This window comes from Vicugna pacos, chromosome 17 (genome assembly GCF_048564905.1).
Source record: "Vicugna pacos chromosome 17, VicPac4, whole genome shotgun sequence".
In the NCBI taxonomy this organism is placed as follows: Eukaryota; Metazoa; Chordata; class Mammalia; order Artiodactyla; family Camelidae; genus Vicugna; species Vicugna pacos.
Genome location: NC_133003.1, coordinates 28,838,036 through 28,854,865, shown reverse-complemented (window position 1 = coordinate 28,854,865; position 16,830 = coordinate 28,838,036). Strand labels below are relative to the sequence as shown.

The window sequence follows — 16,830 nt, the reverse complement described above, 5'->3', positions numbered from 1 at the left end:
GCTTGGCTAATAATTTTGAGTTACATTCTCACACACACTTATATAGGCACAATAGAAATGATATTTACTCCACATGAGGCTGCTTGTATTTCTGTGTAGCCTTTAAAAAATTTTTAAATGTCAATTTATATATTGGAAAAATGTGGAAGAATTCTATTTTGAATATTGCTTTTAGGCTGTTCACATCTGCATATCTTTATCTTTGAAGTTCTACTCTTCTCTGAAAATGACACAGGCCCCTTGGTTCCTGTAACTTGGCCCTTCATTGTTATAGACAGATAAAAAAGGCTATAAAATTTTTGTCTGCTTAGAATAATGTCATATTTTTTGCTAAAAGATAAATATCTGCAGGTAAATATTTGGTTATAAATAGGAGTTTTCAAAGAAATTTGTTTTATCTAACTTATAAGGAAAATATTTTTTTTGTCTTGGACAATTTAAGGAATCTCATCATTTTCCCCAGATATTCACGTGATGATGTTTGCCCATCCCATACAATCCCTCTAACTTCTGCTATGATTTGTCTGTGAGGCATCACTGACTACAGCTAAAGATGTTTACAAACATAATTTGCCCAAGTCCCTGTAATATCAGGCATGCTGCAAGTTAGTTAGAAGCAGTGGCATCTTCCTTTCGTTTTGTTTATAAACTAGTAAAATGCGTTATGTCACCCCTATCAATTATCTTCGCCACCCAGGAAGACTTGTATTATTCTAATAATTTCCTATAAAATTCAAGAGGTAGAAGTAGAAATACTCCTTAGGGATGATTATTAGTGAAGACATTGAAGATACGTTTGAATGGTCAGTCTTGGTGTCATCAAAGAAGAGAGGATTTTTTTTTTTCGTTTTGTTATGATGGATATCTTTAGCTGTATTAATGCAAATAACTGTGCTTTAGTTGACAACCAAAGTATATACCTATATAATCTCTATTGTCTGCTAGTGCTGTTGTCCAGCTGAAAGGTGCTATCAGCTCACACATTTAGTCACTAAAACATTGGACAGAAGTAAAAACTCCTGCTGACTCTATCTCAGTTAAAATTCAAAACTGCCATCAAAAGTGTATTTGGAATATTGCAAATGTGTTTTGTTCAAAACTTTTAAGACTGTTATATAAGACTTGTTTCACGGTGGACTGAATTTAAAAATGAATTGAAATATAAGTAAATATGATCATCCACTTTTACAAAGGCTAAAACAGAGTTCTATCCTGACTCACTCAACATTAAAATTGTGATACAAAGAGCCTGGGTCTCATCTGCTCCAAGTAGGTGGCCCTCAAGAGTCATTAAAATTACCTTTTTAAAACTACAACTCAGCAAGAGCAATTCGTTTCGTGCATCCAGAAATTATTGTCCAAATGCCCATCTGCATGTCCTTTTAAGAAACATAGTTCTGCAGAGAAAGTGCTGGGTCCTTGGGGAAATCATTCTCATCTTCAGCGTACATATGCTGTGCTACAGTTAATCAGGCAAATTCTATTGATGTTCCTGGCACTGGGGCGTGATTGAATATTTAACAAACAAATGTTTCTGAGCCCAGAAGACAAATGGTTCAAGAGATTTGGGACTTTTAAAAAATATATTAAGTTAAATCAAAAGCATTTTGTATTTGTTCTTCTGAGAAACAGATGAACAGATGATTGGAATATGAAAATAGCATAACAAAGTCTTTACTACTTTGACAAATTATATTCAGTTGCTGTGCAGGTTTTCAGTAGCTAAATGATAAACCAAAGGGGAAAAAAGTGGTTGTTTTTCAATCAGATTATACTAAACTAGCTTTTTATGCATATAACAAATGTTTATGTTATATAGGACAAAATTAATCCAAAAGCATGTTGAGGCCACATGTGTTGCATATGTGAAAGTAATATACATCACCTGCACACTCTGCAGTTCTTTACTACAGATAGACAAGCTATTTCTTAGAAGAGGTTCTTAGACCCAAGGGTACTTTTCTTGAGAGCACAGTTGGCTGATAATCCCAACTGCTCTCCACAAGAAATGAATATCATAATGTGACAGGATTAGAGATTACAGACGCTATGTAAAAGCTTTCTGGAGTCGCTAAATACAACATACTCTGCCTTCTACAGAACTCTCAAATCAGTCCAACCTCGCCATCATCACTACCATTGAATTAACACAAACACCTCAGCATTTCTGATCATTACAATTTAACAGTCTCCTATTTGGCTTCCCCTTACTGCTATCTCCACAGACACTCCAGACGCCCTACAAACAATATCCACACAGACTCATTACCATGCCTTCTGTTTTGTGCTATCATGACATTTCCCTCTCTCAAATCACTCAATAACCCCTTGTTGCCTTCAGGATAAAGTCCCTGGATGTCAGGGATTAACTTCTAGTACACCATTATGTTCCCAGCATCTGCAGTGCCTAGAGCAGTACCTAGCCCACGATGAGGAAGAAAGGAAGAGAGGCAGGACTATGATAGATAGACACACAGGCAGATAGAGTCGTTCTAACTAAAAGTTTTGATAAATTCCTCTCTTGTCCTGTGCCCAACCTAAAGCAGACTGTCTCACCTTTACACATACTTCGCTTCTACTGAAAGGGAAATTTTACCTTAGATAGTGATCTGTATGTTGAGTGTGTATGATGGCCAAACATTCAAGAAGAAACTGAACAGTTCAGTCATTCATACATTTTGTTTAAAAATGCCAAACTTTGACGATAACTAGATGTTTGGTTCTATGTGGCCATAAATCAAAGGCTAGGGGAATGATATGAACTTATTAAGAACTTAATAACTTATTCACCACAAGTTTCAGCTCAAAACAATTTCACTTTGTTCCTCTGTGTAGGGTAACCAGAGTGTCCAGGGTTCTCCAAGCCCAACAACTAGTCCTCCAGGGTTAACTCAGTTCACATTAGACAGCGTGCTGGAAAAGGCTGCAAGGTGGACAAGTAAAGGATATCTTAAAAGTGCCTACGCAGAAGCAGGAGCATCAGAAAGCCAGAATTCCTTGGGAAAGCAGATAGATAAAAAAGACTTTGAAGCGAGTTTGGTGCCTACAGCATGCCTTTCACCCCCTGGAAGAAGGAGTGAATCCTTTCTGAAAACTCCAGACCCCGTTGCCAAAGCAAAGCACCTACCAGCCCATCAAGAGTCAGCTTCAGTAAACAAAACCACCCTAAAGGAAATTTCAGGGGAGAAGTGGAAGGCGATTCCTGAAGTATCTGTAAGTGGTTTCACTCTGTTTTACATAAGTGTGCAGTACATCCTCCTGCATTCTGTTCTGTTCCACTTTGCACACATTCTCAGCAGTATCTATTTTTCATCATTTCGACGATCAGTAATGTATTTTCTTTCCTATTTAGATGTGTTTTAGCTCAGTAACAGCAGCTGTTAAAGAGTGTCTTGCACATCCCAATGATAATAGAATGCCTCATGTTTTTAATGAGAAAGATAATTATCATAATAGTTATTTTTTATTTCCCAGTTACTTCTCATAATTTGAGTTATCACTGCCTGCAAATTATAAATGAAGATCTTATTTCTGAGCCAAAGGCTTGCCAGTAAAATTGACAGATTTTCAATAACAATCTACATTAGGAGCCATAAAAACATCATTATTCTCTTCACTCTCTGGTCTCTTTGCAGCCATTCCCCAAATAATAAATGATAGGAGTGAAGGTTAACAGTAAAACAGTGTCATTGAGTAAATCCCTAGGCTACTTTGGTGGCTATATTCATGTCCATCAGATTGATTTTTTTCCTTCCTGTGTGAGTGCTTTTCTTCCTTCAGTCCCCCCATATAGCTGCACTTAGAAACTAGAGAAAAAATGAGGCTATGCAGAACAAATGACACTTATATTCCAGTTTTTTAAATTTTTCATGTCCTAAGTATTCTGTATGTGTTACAATGTAGAACTTCAGTTCAATTATGTGCTAAGCATGTTAGAATGGATTGTTACTTAGTACAGATAATAGACATATATATCATTACCATCAACTAATATTTCTTTATTTCTTTTATTTTTTCTTGAGATAACATTGGTTTATAACCTCATGTAAGTTCCATGTGTACAGCATTTTTTTTCTACTTCTGTATACACTAGAGCACACTCAGCACCAAACATTTAGTTTCTGTCACCACAGAGTCGATCCCCTATATCCCTTCCCCCCTACCCCAGCTTTACCTTACCCTCTGGTAATCACAACTCTGTTCTCTGCATCTGTGAGTTTGTTTTATTTTTATTTGGTTTGTTCATTTTATTTTTTTTTGTTTTTCTATATTCCACATATAAGTGAAATCATTCAATATTTGTCTTTCTCTATCTGATTTATTTCACTTAGCATAATAATCTCAAGGCCCATCCATGTTATTGAAAATGGCAAGATTTCATTTTCTTATGGCTAAGTTGTATTCCATTATACCTGATTTTCTTTATCCATCTAACTGTTGTTGGACACTTAGGTTGTTTCCATATCTTGGTTATTGTAGATAAGGCTGTAATGAACAAAAGTATGTGTATATCTTTTCAAATTAATGTTTTTATATTTTTTGGATAAATACCCAGAAGTGGGATAGCTGGGTCATATAGTAGTTCTATTCTTAACTTTTTGAGGAATCTCTATACTGTTCTCCATAGTAGTTACACTGATTTACATTCCCACGAACAGTGTATCAGGGTTTCCTTTTCTTCGCATCCTTGTCGGCATTTGTTATTTCTTCTCTTTTTGATAATAGCCATTCTTGTCTCTGTGTGTGCATACGTTTTGTTTGTTTATTGAAGTATAATTGATTTGCAGTATTGTGTTCATTTCTGGTATACAGCAAACTGATTCAGTTACACACATACATATATATTCTTTTTCATATTCTTTTCCCTTATAGTTTATTACAAGATATCAACTATAGTTCCCTGTGCTGTACAGTAGGACCTTGTTGTTCTTCTGTTTTACACACAGTAACTTGCATCTGCCAAGTTTGGGATTGGCAGATAAAAGCCATTCTAACAGGTATGAGGTGATATCTCATTGTGGGTTTAATTTGCATTTCCCTAGTAATTAGTGATGTTGAACATCTTTTCATGTGCCTGTTGGCCATCTGTATGTCTTTTTGAACAAATGTCTATTCAGCTCCTCTGCCCATTTTTTAATTGAGTTCTTTAGGGGTTTTGTTTGGGGGGGGGTTATTGTTGAAATGTATGAGTTCTTTATATATTTGGGGTATTAACCCCTTATGAGATATATGATTTGCAGATGTATCTCTCATTTGGTAAGTTGTCTTTTTGTTTTGTTGATGGTTTCCTTTGCTGTGCAGAAACTTTTTAGTTTGATGTAGTCCCATTTATTTATTTTTGCTTTTGTTTCTCTTACCTGAGAAGACATATCTAAAAAGGTATTTCTAAGACCAATGTCAAAGAGCGTAATGCCTGTGTTTTCTTCTAGCAGTTTTATGGTTTCACATCTTACATTCAAATCTGTTTTGAGTTGATTTTTGTGTATGGTGTGAGAGAATGGTCTAGTTTCATTTTTCGTGTGTGACTGTCCAGTTTTCCCAATACCATTTATTGAAGAGATCATCCTTTCCCTAGTGTATTTTCTTTGCTCCTTTGTCATAAATTAACTGTCCATATATGTATGGGTTTATTTTTGGGCTCTCGGTTTTGTTCCATTGATCTTTATATCTCTTTTTCTGCCAATACAGTGCTGATTTGACTACTATAGCTTTGTAATATAGTTTGAAATCAGGATGTGTGATACTTCCAGATTTGTTCTTTTTTCTCAGGATTGCTTTGGCTATTTGGGGTCTTTTGTGGTTCTATATAAATTTTAGAATTTTTCTATTTCTGTGAAAAATTTCCTTGGGATTTTGTTGGGGATTACATTGAATCTGTGGATTACTTTAGGTAACACTAACAATGTTAATTCCTCCAATTCATGAGCACAGAATATCTTTCTATTTATTTGTGCCTTTAGTTTCTTTCAACAATGTCCTGTAGTTTTCAGTGTATAGGTCTTTCACCTCCATGTTTAAATTTATTCTTTTTTGTGATTGTAAATGAGATTGTTTTCTTCATTTCTCTTCTGCTAGCTCATTGTTGGCATGTAGAAATAAATACACCCTGCAAACTTTACTGAATTTGCTTATTATTTTAATGGTTTTTTGGTGGAATCTTCAGGATTTTCTATATATATATATGTCAAAGAGCATACTGTCATCTGCAAATAGTGACAGTTTTACTTTTTCATTTCTGACTGGAATGCCTTTTATTTTTTCTTGCCTAATTATTCTATCCTACTGTGTTGAATAAGAATGGTAAGAGTGGGCATTCCTGTCTTGTTCCTGATTTTAGAGGGATAGCTTTCAGTTTTTCACCACTGAATGTGGTGTTAGCTGTGAGTTTGTCATATATGAGTTGTATTATGTTGAAGTATGTTCTTTCTATACCCATTTTTATTGAGATTTTTTATCAAAAATGGGTGTTGAATCCAGTCAAATGCTTTTTCTACATCTATTGAGATGATCATATGCTTTTTATCCTTTGTTTTCTTAATGTGATATGTCACGTTTATTGATTTGTGAATGTTGAACCATCTTTGCATCCCTGGAATAAGTCCTACTTGATCATGGTATATGATCCTTTTAATATATTGCTGTATTTGGTTTACTAATATTTTGCTGAGGATTTTTGCATCTATGTTCATCACAAATATTGGCCTGTAGTTTCGTGTGTGTGTGTTGTGTTTGGTTTTGGTATGAGGGTAATGTTGGCCTCATAAAATGTGTTAAGGAGCATTCCCTCCTCTTTAATTTTTTGAAGAGTTTGGAAAGGATGGGTATTAAATCTTCTTTGAATATCTGGTAAAATTCGCCTGTGAAGCCATCTTGTCCTGCACTTTTGTTTGGGAGAGGTTTTTGATAAATGTCTTTTTACAAGTTTTCAGTCTATTCAGATTTTCTGTTCTCCATGATTCAGCCTTAGAAAACTGTTCTTGTCCTACTTTACCGCAATTTTTTCTTTGGACACGCTGATAATTGAAATACAGCTAGTAAACCAACCTTACAAATTTATTCTACAGCACTGCTTCACTTGACTGTAGTCAATACTGGGCTGCCGAAAACAGAACCAAAACAAATCTTTGAGAAGAGTCCACTTCATTTTCCCCCAAATTTCTTTGCCACGATCTTCTATTAGACAGAATCTGTCATGCTATATATCCAAAAGATTGTTTATTTTCCATCTTTTTATATCTCTATAGAAATAAAACTGGAGCATGAAAATCAGCTTGAGAGCCTCAGGCACAAACAGACTTTAAGTACCTGGCCAGCAAAGTACACTGCCTAAAAGATAGTCCTCTCTGATAATACCAGGGAATAATGAAAGGAAGAAGGGGACCAAATTTTGGAGAGAGAGCAGGGGACTTCCCCTCACCCATTCTCTTCATTCAAGAGGCTTTTAGGAGAAGACAGTTCCTGAAACCATTTGGGTTATTTCAAGAGGCCCTTCTTACAGCTGCTCACTGCATATTACAAAGCACAAGCAGGACATATGTCTGTTCTACACGGGAGCCCTCTGAGATATTACTATTCCATTTTACAGCTAAGGAGACTGACAGAGCAATCCCTTGAAAGGAATAAAAGGGAGAAGGAACTTTATCTTTGATGAAAGGCTAAGTCACAAAGGCACAGCTTCCCTTTTGTGCAGGGAGGTTTGACCTTGGTGTCAGAATTCAGGCTAATAAAACTTGCTCTCAAACAACCCACCTGATGGCTACAATCTATGGCTCACATTTGTGAATGTAATAGTCTCAGTTTAATAGGATATAAAATTATGAAAGACATAGGGATTCTATCCCATTTCAAAGTGAATTTTCAATGGGAATGAAGTGTTCTTCCAGAGACATGATTTTAAAAGAAAATTCATTGTCATAGGGTTCTAATAATTGACATTCTATCCACTTGACATTTGCTGCTAAGAATCTATGAAAACAAGTTTTCTCAAAAGAGTGTTTTGTGCTTACTAACTCCACAAAGGGATTTTTGTTCAGATCCCAGAAACCCACAGGGGTAACTTATTTAAAAAAAATTTATTGAGATTTAATTTGCACAATATAGAAGTCAACATTTTTTAGTAGATTTACAAAGTTGTACACCCATCACTACTATCTAATTTTAGATCATTTTCATCACCTCAAAAGAAACTCCATTCCCATTAATAGTCACTCCTCATTCTTCCTTCCCCTGAACCTCTGGCAACCACTGATCTACTTCTTATCTCTGTGGATTTGCATATTCCAGACATTTCACATAAATAGAACTGTATAATATGTGGCCTATTGTGTCTGACTTCTTTCATTTAGCTTGTTGTTTTCAAGGTCCATCCATGTTGTAGCATCTTACTGCTTTTTATGCTGGAATAGTAATTCACTATATGGATATGCCACATTTGTTTATTCATTTATATGTTGATAGATGGTGGTTTCCACTTTTGGGCTATTGTGAATGATGCTGATATGAACATTCACGTGAAAGTTTTTGTGTGGACATATGTTTTCAGTTCTTTTGGTTTCAGGAATGGAATTGCTAGGTCATATGGGACTTTACGTTTAAATTCTGTGGAACTGCCAAACTGTTTTCCAAAGTGTCCATACCATTTTACATTACCACCAGCAATGGGGGTGGTGGCAGGGGCGGAGGGGGACAATTTTTCCACGTCCTAATCAGCACTTCTCATTGTCTGTCTCTTTTATTTAAGCAGTCCTAGTGTGTGGGTATCTCATTGTAGTTTTGGTTTGCATTTCTCTAATGACTAAAGATGTTGAGCATCTTTTCATGTGCTTATTAGCCATTTTGTGTATCTCCTTTGTAGAAATGACTATTCAAATCCTTTGCCTATTTTTTAATTAGATTCTTTTTTGTCTTTTTATTGTTCAGTTGTAAGAGTTTGGATACAAGTTCTTTGTTGGATATATGATATGCAAATATTTTCTCCCATTCTGTAAGTTGTCTTTTCAGTGATGGGATCTTTTGAAGCACAAGAGATTTTAATTTTGATGAAGTCCAGTTTATCTATTTTTTTCTTCTGTTGCTTGTGCTTTTGAAATTATGTCAAGAAACTGTTACCTAATCCAAGGTCACAAAGATTTACTCCTGTTTTCTTCTAAGACTTATAGCTTTGGCTCTTAAATTTAGTCCTGTGATCCGTTTTGAGTTAATTTTTGTATGTAGTGAGAAGTAGAAATTCAACTACATTTTTTTGCATATGGATGTTTAGTTGTGCGAACACCATTGATTCAAAGACTATTCTTCCCCTATTGAATTGCATCACCACCATTTTTAAAAATCAGTTGACCATACATATAAGGGTTTATTTCTGACCTCTCAATTCTATTTTATTTATCTATGTATCTATCCTTATATAGTACCACATTGTCTTAATTACTATTGTTTTGTACTAGACTTTGAAATCAGAAAGTATGAATTCTCTAAATTTTCTTTCTTATCTTGATTGTTTCTGCCATGCTGGCTCCCTTGCCTATCCATATGAATTTGAGGATCAGTTTGTTGGTTTCTGCAAAAAAGACAGCTGGGGTTTTGTTAGGGATTGTCTTGAATCTATAGATTAATTTGGGGAATATTGCCATCTTAATAATATTAAGCTTTTCAATCCATGGGATGTCTTTCCATTTATTTGTGTGTTTAATTTCTTTCAGTAGTGTTATATATTTTTCAATATACAAGTCTTGCCCTTCTTTTGTTAAGTTTATTCCTAAGTATTATATTGTTTTGGTGCTGTTGTAAATATAAATGTTTTCTTAATTTCATTTTTTATTTGTTCATTGCTAGTGTATAGAAACACAATTGATTTTTAAATTGATTTTGTATTTTACAACCTTGCTGAACATTTATTAGTTCTAATAGTGTTTTTGTGAATTCCTTAGGATTTTCTGTATATAAGATCATGTCATTTCAACTAGAGATATTTCTACTTCCTTTCCAACCTGGATTTTTAAAAATTTCTTCTTCTTACCTAATTGCCTCAGGAAATGGATTTCATATAAGTGGAAACCTTTTTTTTTCAATATATTTAAGATTTAACACTTAGTAGTGTGGCCCCACTACTGCATTCTAACACAGACATGATGAGCTCTGTCAGGCCTAGAAGGATGCTACTGATATGACTCATAAGAAATATGCCTGATGCAAGAAGAAAATTTTGAGAATTATCCGGGAACTTGAAGTCCATCCAATATTAATATGAATGTGGGTATGAAATTACCTTTGCTGGCTAGCATTGTAATCCATGTATGAAGACTTACATGGGAGTTTTTACCACCTAAGATGGGTTTCTAAAATAAAAGATCTCTAGGTGATGGTATACAGCTATTCTGGTTCTACTTCTGGATAAATAAGAGCATCTCTTCTTCTGGAGAGAGCCTATGAGGTCAGGTATTTTCCCAGGTGCTAGAGATACACTGACCAAGATAGATGAGGCCTCTCTCTTCGGGATCTGTCTGTATCTGTTGGAAGATACAGACAAAAAACAAACAAGTACATAAAATAATTATAAACAATGATAAAGACTTGGGAAGGAAAAAACAAGGTGATGTAATAGAGTGGCAGAGTTCAGCAGAATTGTGGGTACTTTAAATATCTGACTGAATAGATGACATTTGAGCTGAGGCATAAAGTTTAAGATGAAGGCAGCCATGCAAAGAACCAGGGAATAATGTTTTAGGCCTCAGGATCAGCAGATACAAAACCCCTGAGATGGGCATCTTTGAGGAACATAGGAGGCCCATGTAGCTGGGACATATGGGCATGGGGAATGTAGAAGAGGGGGCGATCAAAGAAGTAAACAGGCCCAGATTATGGAAGGTCAGGAAAGACATGGTGAGGAGGGGGCCTTTATTCCAAATGAAACAGTAAGTCTTTGAAAATTTTAAAGCAAAGCGATGACCTTTCTATTCCAAAAGTCTCCTCTGGCTGTGTCCAGAATTGATATAATGGGCTAGGCATAGAAGCAGGGAAGGCAGTTGAAACATTACTCTGATAGTTCAGAGTGGAGATAAAGAGAAGTACCAGGTTACTGGAATGATTGCGAGGTAGGACTGACAGGATATAAGAGGAAAGAGGCAGAATTAAGGATGACACTTAGATTTGGGACTTTAGCAGCCTGACAGATGGTCATGTCATTTACTGGGTCGTGGAAGACTGGGCATATCTGAGCCATCAACTTAGGCATCAAGGTATTGCAATCAGGAATTTTAAGTGGATATCCCTCTGAAAATCTGTGCTCTAGCAAAGTGCAAGTATGAAGTGACTTTATGACAAAGAAAATTAAAGGCTCTTACAAAAGGAGGTGCAGGAAAATTTTCTTCCTAACCTCCTGGAATGAAAGAGTACTAGTAATTCTTAAGGAACGCTTAATGAAATTGATTTGCTAACTGCTTGATAAACTTCTTTCTTGCAATGTTTTATTCATACTTTAGTAGAGTTCTCCATTATTAAGTTCAAATATTTTTAATTAAGAAAGAAATACGGCCCTCTGGGCAATATTGCAACCATATAGATAGCTGGTAATTAAACTTTTCCGCATGCATAACTGCATTCAAACAATTTTGAATGAATCATTTTAAACCTGCAGTGTCATTATGTGCATCTTTAAACAAACAAACAAGACATATATAACAGTCTTTGTGGTTCCAGAAAAAGTTGGAGCTTCTTGAAGAACTGTTATTTTCATAAGAATAGCTAAATTTGCTACCAATTACAAATTCAGATAGTCTCTTTAGGAAAAAAAGACATGACTTTTTATAGGGAAAATAATTATAAAGTGAATCATATATAACTTATGAGTTTAATTTTCACATTTCCATTTTTAAATGTCAAAACTGAATTATGAAAAGACACTTTTAAAGATATTTTAGACCATGGTATAATGTAAGCAAATTTTTCCTTTGATTATCAAGCCATTTCCTTTGGGTAATTAAAAAAAAAAGGATTATTTTCCTTGCCTCCTTGATGAACTTGAGCCCAGCATTGGAGTAGTAAATATCTATCATCATATGTATTTTTTTATGTTATAAAAGGTTACTATTCAATACAATTTATGCTCAACAAACATAGAGGAAAATGAATTTGTAAATTATTTTAGAGTTTTAAAGGTGTTATTCCATTACACAAATTTCTGCGTTTTCTAGGGTATATAATACTCTTTGTTCAAAGGGAAGCCATCTCTCTTTGAATTTGCCACTCAAGTGTGCCTTTTCATCTGTCTTTCCAACAATACCCCATTGTTTGAAGAATTCATAAAAGTCTTTCTGACCCTGACTTGCTTCAGCTACAATGGAATATTGCAAAACACCTGCTCAGGGTGTCCATCACCCTGGCCCAACTGAGCAGGTTCACTTCAGGGGACTGTCCCTCCTTTGGCAGCTTCTACCACAGGTGCCCACTGGCCTCATTCTGCCCTGAGCCTTCCCCTTTGCCACCATCAGGGCCTTCCCCAAACAGGGTTCTGTGTCATTGTCTAGCCACATTTTCATTCTTCAAAACTGTCAAGAGCAGTGGACACCATGGTTCAGAGCAGCAGCTCAAATCAGACAGACCTGGATTTGAGGCCTGGCTTTGCTTCTTTTTATTTATGTGGCCTTGGACATATTTCTTAATCTCTTTGAGGCTTAGTTACATCATATGTAAACATGGAGAAAATAATGCTTATTCTTTAAGATTGTTGTGAGTATTAAATTAGATAGTACTTGTAGAACACTTAGCACATAATCCAACAGAATATTTTCTTGTACCTATTTCTGAGTAGTTAAAAATGTAAACCAGTATGCCTGGTATTCGAAAGCAAACGTTTCAAATTCAGTCAAATTCTAGAAACTAATTACTGAGATTGTTCAAAAAATAATAACTATCTGTGGTTCCTGTCTTCTGTTTATAGTTGAATCAATAAGAGTGAACTAATGGGTCACTTCTGCCAGGTAACGTGTTGAAATTTTTTCAAGGATACACTGAAAAGAGAAAAGTATTTAGAAGCAAGATGTGGTGGTGTCTCTTCAATCATTCCCCAGAGACTATGCTCTTTATGCCTGCCATGTTCCCAGAGCTAAATTGTAGATGTGTAGCTTTATGACTGATGGAGTGAATGAACTTGGGCAGGACTAGTAGCATTTTTATAAACCACAGTGTTAACCGTGGGAAGAAAGTTTCATTTATTAAATTGGACATTCCTGCCAGTTAATCGTCTTTGGAAAAGGGTCTGATATTTGATCTTTTGTTGAAACTGTACTCTTTCCTTGTCTGTGACAAAACAAGGTCATTATCTCAGTCTTATCTGTCAGTGGACTACTAGGAATATTGCTGAAGCTATAGAATTTGGTGATTAAATAACGTTTGTGTCACCAGTAAAAGTATTTGAATTAGTCATAGAAATTTTCCAGGTAGGACTTGCTCCTAGCCTTCTGCCTTCTTTTTGAATATTTTTCAGTCAAAACTCCTGCTGCTGCTACAGTGTGGTTTGTTTCTTTCACTTTCTTTGCATCTAGTGTCTAATTTAGTTATTCACCAAGGCAAGATGGTCTCAGGTTGATGTATGTTAAAGTAATTTAAAGTGGAATTATGGTTTAAAATTCAGGTGATGATGTGGAATTGCAAAAGTTATTAGGACATTTTGATACTTCCTTTTCTGAGTAGCTAGTTGCTATGCAAACAAATATGCCAGTTACTCTGACAAAGAGGAGCAATTTCAAATTCTCAAAAGTTTCAGAAATTGTCGTTAGAAAGACTTGACAAAAATTAAGAGACTACCAGAAGTATGAATCAAAGAAAATACATTATTTGTTTAACCAATATACTATAACATTTCACTGTAAGTTCTTCAATATTCTAATGCTAAGGTAAGCATCCTACTAGTCAAATGTTTATGGAAGAAATCCATCTTTGATATCTTGGTTTGCCTAATTTTAAAGAGGAACATGTCAGACTTGCCATTTTCCTACTTTATGTAAGAGGCACTAGGCTGACAATATTTTCTAAACACATTGAGATCAAGGTCTTTGATTAAGAACCTCATTTGTGATTTTAAGGATTTGGGGTACTTGCCACATGCCAGGCCCTCTTCAAGGTACCCTGCACTATCTCCAGTCTCCATCTTCACCCCTCATGAAAGGCCTTAACTTATTTGACAGACAAGGAAAGACAGAGGCTCAGCTTTTTCACATCTAATAAGTGACAAGGTAGAAGTATCAAACCTGGGGGTTTTGGCCAGAAAAGCCTGTGCACCTTCCACCACATTGGACCATCACCCCCAGTTAAAGACCACTGAAAAAATCTGTGATCATGTGGCAACTTAACTTCTATTGCCACTTGAAGCTTTGCAGTATTTTAATGTGCAGAAGCATGCACACATGTTGGTATAGCAGCCGTTAATGTATTACAACCAGTGTGACATTCTAAAACAGTTAAAGTTATCATCTTCCCACTCTAGAAACATCAGTTGGCTTACCTCTGCTGTTTTCATCTCTGTAGGCAATTTCAGTAATTGTTTTCCTCCTGGTTCTTTAAATAATATTTTAAACTGCCATTAATTGAATGGCTACTATGCTTGTCCTGTGTACAAGGCTGCAATCACCTTGTAGACGGCATATTCTTGAGTATGGTATTAAAACATGTTCAAGTTGGTTTTACTAGACTCCTTCTAGTCTGTAGTTTATTGTTAAACTCAGAAAGTACCCTAATCTCAGAAGATAGATGCTGGAAAAATTATAAATTGTTTATCAACTCATTTAAGGTTAATAAGAAGAGTTCAGCTATATTAGTCAGATAATTGTCTGAAAATTGGCAAACTGACTACCAGTACAAAATGTATGGAAGTGTATTTCTTTTTAGGTCATGGATTAAAAGTTCTACACAACTATAGCACAGGAATATAAAGATATTTTTCTTTAAATCCTTCTGTGAAAAAAAAACAAGAGAGCCACATATTTACAAGATAGAAAGCCATCTCTTTGCAAGGAATTTTGCCACTATTGGATTTAATTACCGAAGAAATCTCTACCTGAGACATTTTAATATATTAGTCTGCATGGATAATGAATTGAGTCAGGGGTTATAAAGTGTCTCCAGGTCACATGTCGAAATTTTTGTGACAGACATTTCAGACGTGACATTGGGTCTAGTTAAGCCTAAGCCCATATGAACGCTGTTGACAAAAAAAAAGATCTAGTTTCTGACCAGTTGATTCTTTTGAATAGACTGGCTCCTGATTTATGCTGCAGAAGTTGACATAGCATCCCTTAAATTTAGCTAAGTTTTTCAAGTTGTACTGTGACTTGATCTTTAAGTTCTGATTTATCTCTTTGCAGGGTAAAGACACATGCTGAAAGCTCCTATATATTGTGAATGAGTTATGTGCTCAATATGTGTCACTTACAGTCACACGTTTGTGGCTTCTGTCTTCTTGCCATTCCTACTGTTAGTGGACCTGTGTCCCCAGTGAATCAGGGCAAACTTTTGTGTGGGATAAGTAGCTCAGGAATTTGAAATAAGTCTTCAAGGAGTGCTAGGATGAGAAGAGATACCCTAGAACACTGATTTACCATCAGCTATTAGTATTAAAAATGTCAATGTAGAAATTAAACACTGTCTGCAAATAGCAATAGGGAGGAGATTAATCTTCAGATTAAAAATGCCAATTAAAGTTTAAAATTAGTTTTGGAAAATGGACTTCTACTTTTCTCACTGTCATGTTGAAGTTCAAAAAAAATTCCCAAACTTTCAAATTACAGCTTGAAAACTCTTAATAAATACAGATTTGAAACTACCAGTCTTACTGACTCCCAGCCACATTTTAAAACTGCTTTTTCCTCCCAGTAAGACAGTCCAGAATAAGGTGCCATGATTAATGACTAATCACTTCCTAGAAAATCTCTTTTTGAGTATCTGACTTCTTTGCTGTTGGTCACAGAGAAGTACATATATCATAAATATACCCTTTGATGAATTTTCGCAAAGTAAACAAACCCATGTGACCATCATCTGAATCAAGAAAGAAGACAATGCCAGCACCCCAAAGTCCCACTGTGCTCCCTCCCTGTCACTCTCCCTTTCAGTCACTATTCCTTCACAACCTCCTCCAACCCCCAAGACTAGTTTTACCAGTGTAAGTTCTCTGGTGTCTGGGTTTTCTCACTTAGCATTTGATTTGTGAGATTCAATATATCACTCATTTCAGTGCTGTATAGTGTCCTACTGTGTGACTCTCACACCATTTATTTATCTATTCTACTGTTAATGGGCATTTGGGTAGTTTCCATTGGGAGTTATTAAAATGTTGTCTTGTGGTAGAATCCTAGACTTCTACTAAAATTTAGGCAGAGAAATGGAAACTGTGTGGTCTTACAAGGTTTAGACTAAATTCTGGGTATTTCCATCCTTGTTACTTTGGAACAGTATTACTAATTTTATTTCAAAAACATTATTATGAATATACAATGCTTTCTATGAATATAAGCTCCGTACTTCTACCTTGCCCACATTTTCCTGCCTGATGCTTAGAATATACTTCCATATCACCTTTCCTATTCTTCAAGGCCCAGCTTAAAGACCATCTCTTCCGTAAATCCTTGACTGATCCTACACGAAGTAACTTCTTTCTTTTCTGAAATGTCAGACTATTTGGTATATCTCCCTTTTCTCATGTTGCCTTTTATATTATATTCTGTTATAGCAGCCACCATCCCCTTTGTAGTAGCACCTTATGAGTCTTGGTGTAACTTAAAAGAATACAGAGAGGCAAGACTTATTTGTTAGAACTTTTATTAAGAGGTTTTTACAGCA

At 35.5% G+C, this 16,830-nt stretch overlaps 1 protein-coding gene across 5 annotated transcripts in view; it reads left to right on the top strand.

Moving 5' to 3' along the window:
- The window catches only part of CFAP20DC (CFAP20 domain containing), a 202,920-nt gene that overhangs the window by 124,247 nt on the left and 61,843 nt on the right, over nt 1–16,830 (top strand). For 3 of the 5 annotated variants that reach the window (XM_072941585.1, XM_072941586.1, XM_072941587.1), the window contains exon 13: nt 2,836–3,213. The exons of the other annotated variants lie outside the window; for them this stretch is intronic. In XM_072941585.1, coding sequence (XP_072797686.1) covers nt 2,836–3,213 — 378 coding nt within the window. The remainder of the gene's footprint in view (nt 1–2,835; nt 3,214–16,830) is intronic. 5 annotated transcript variants of the gene reach the window in all.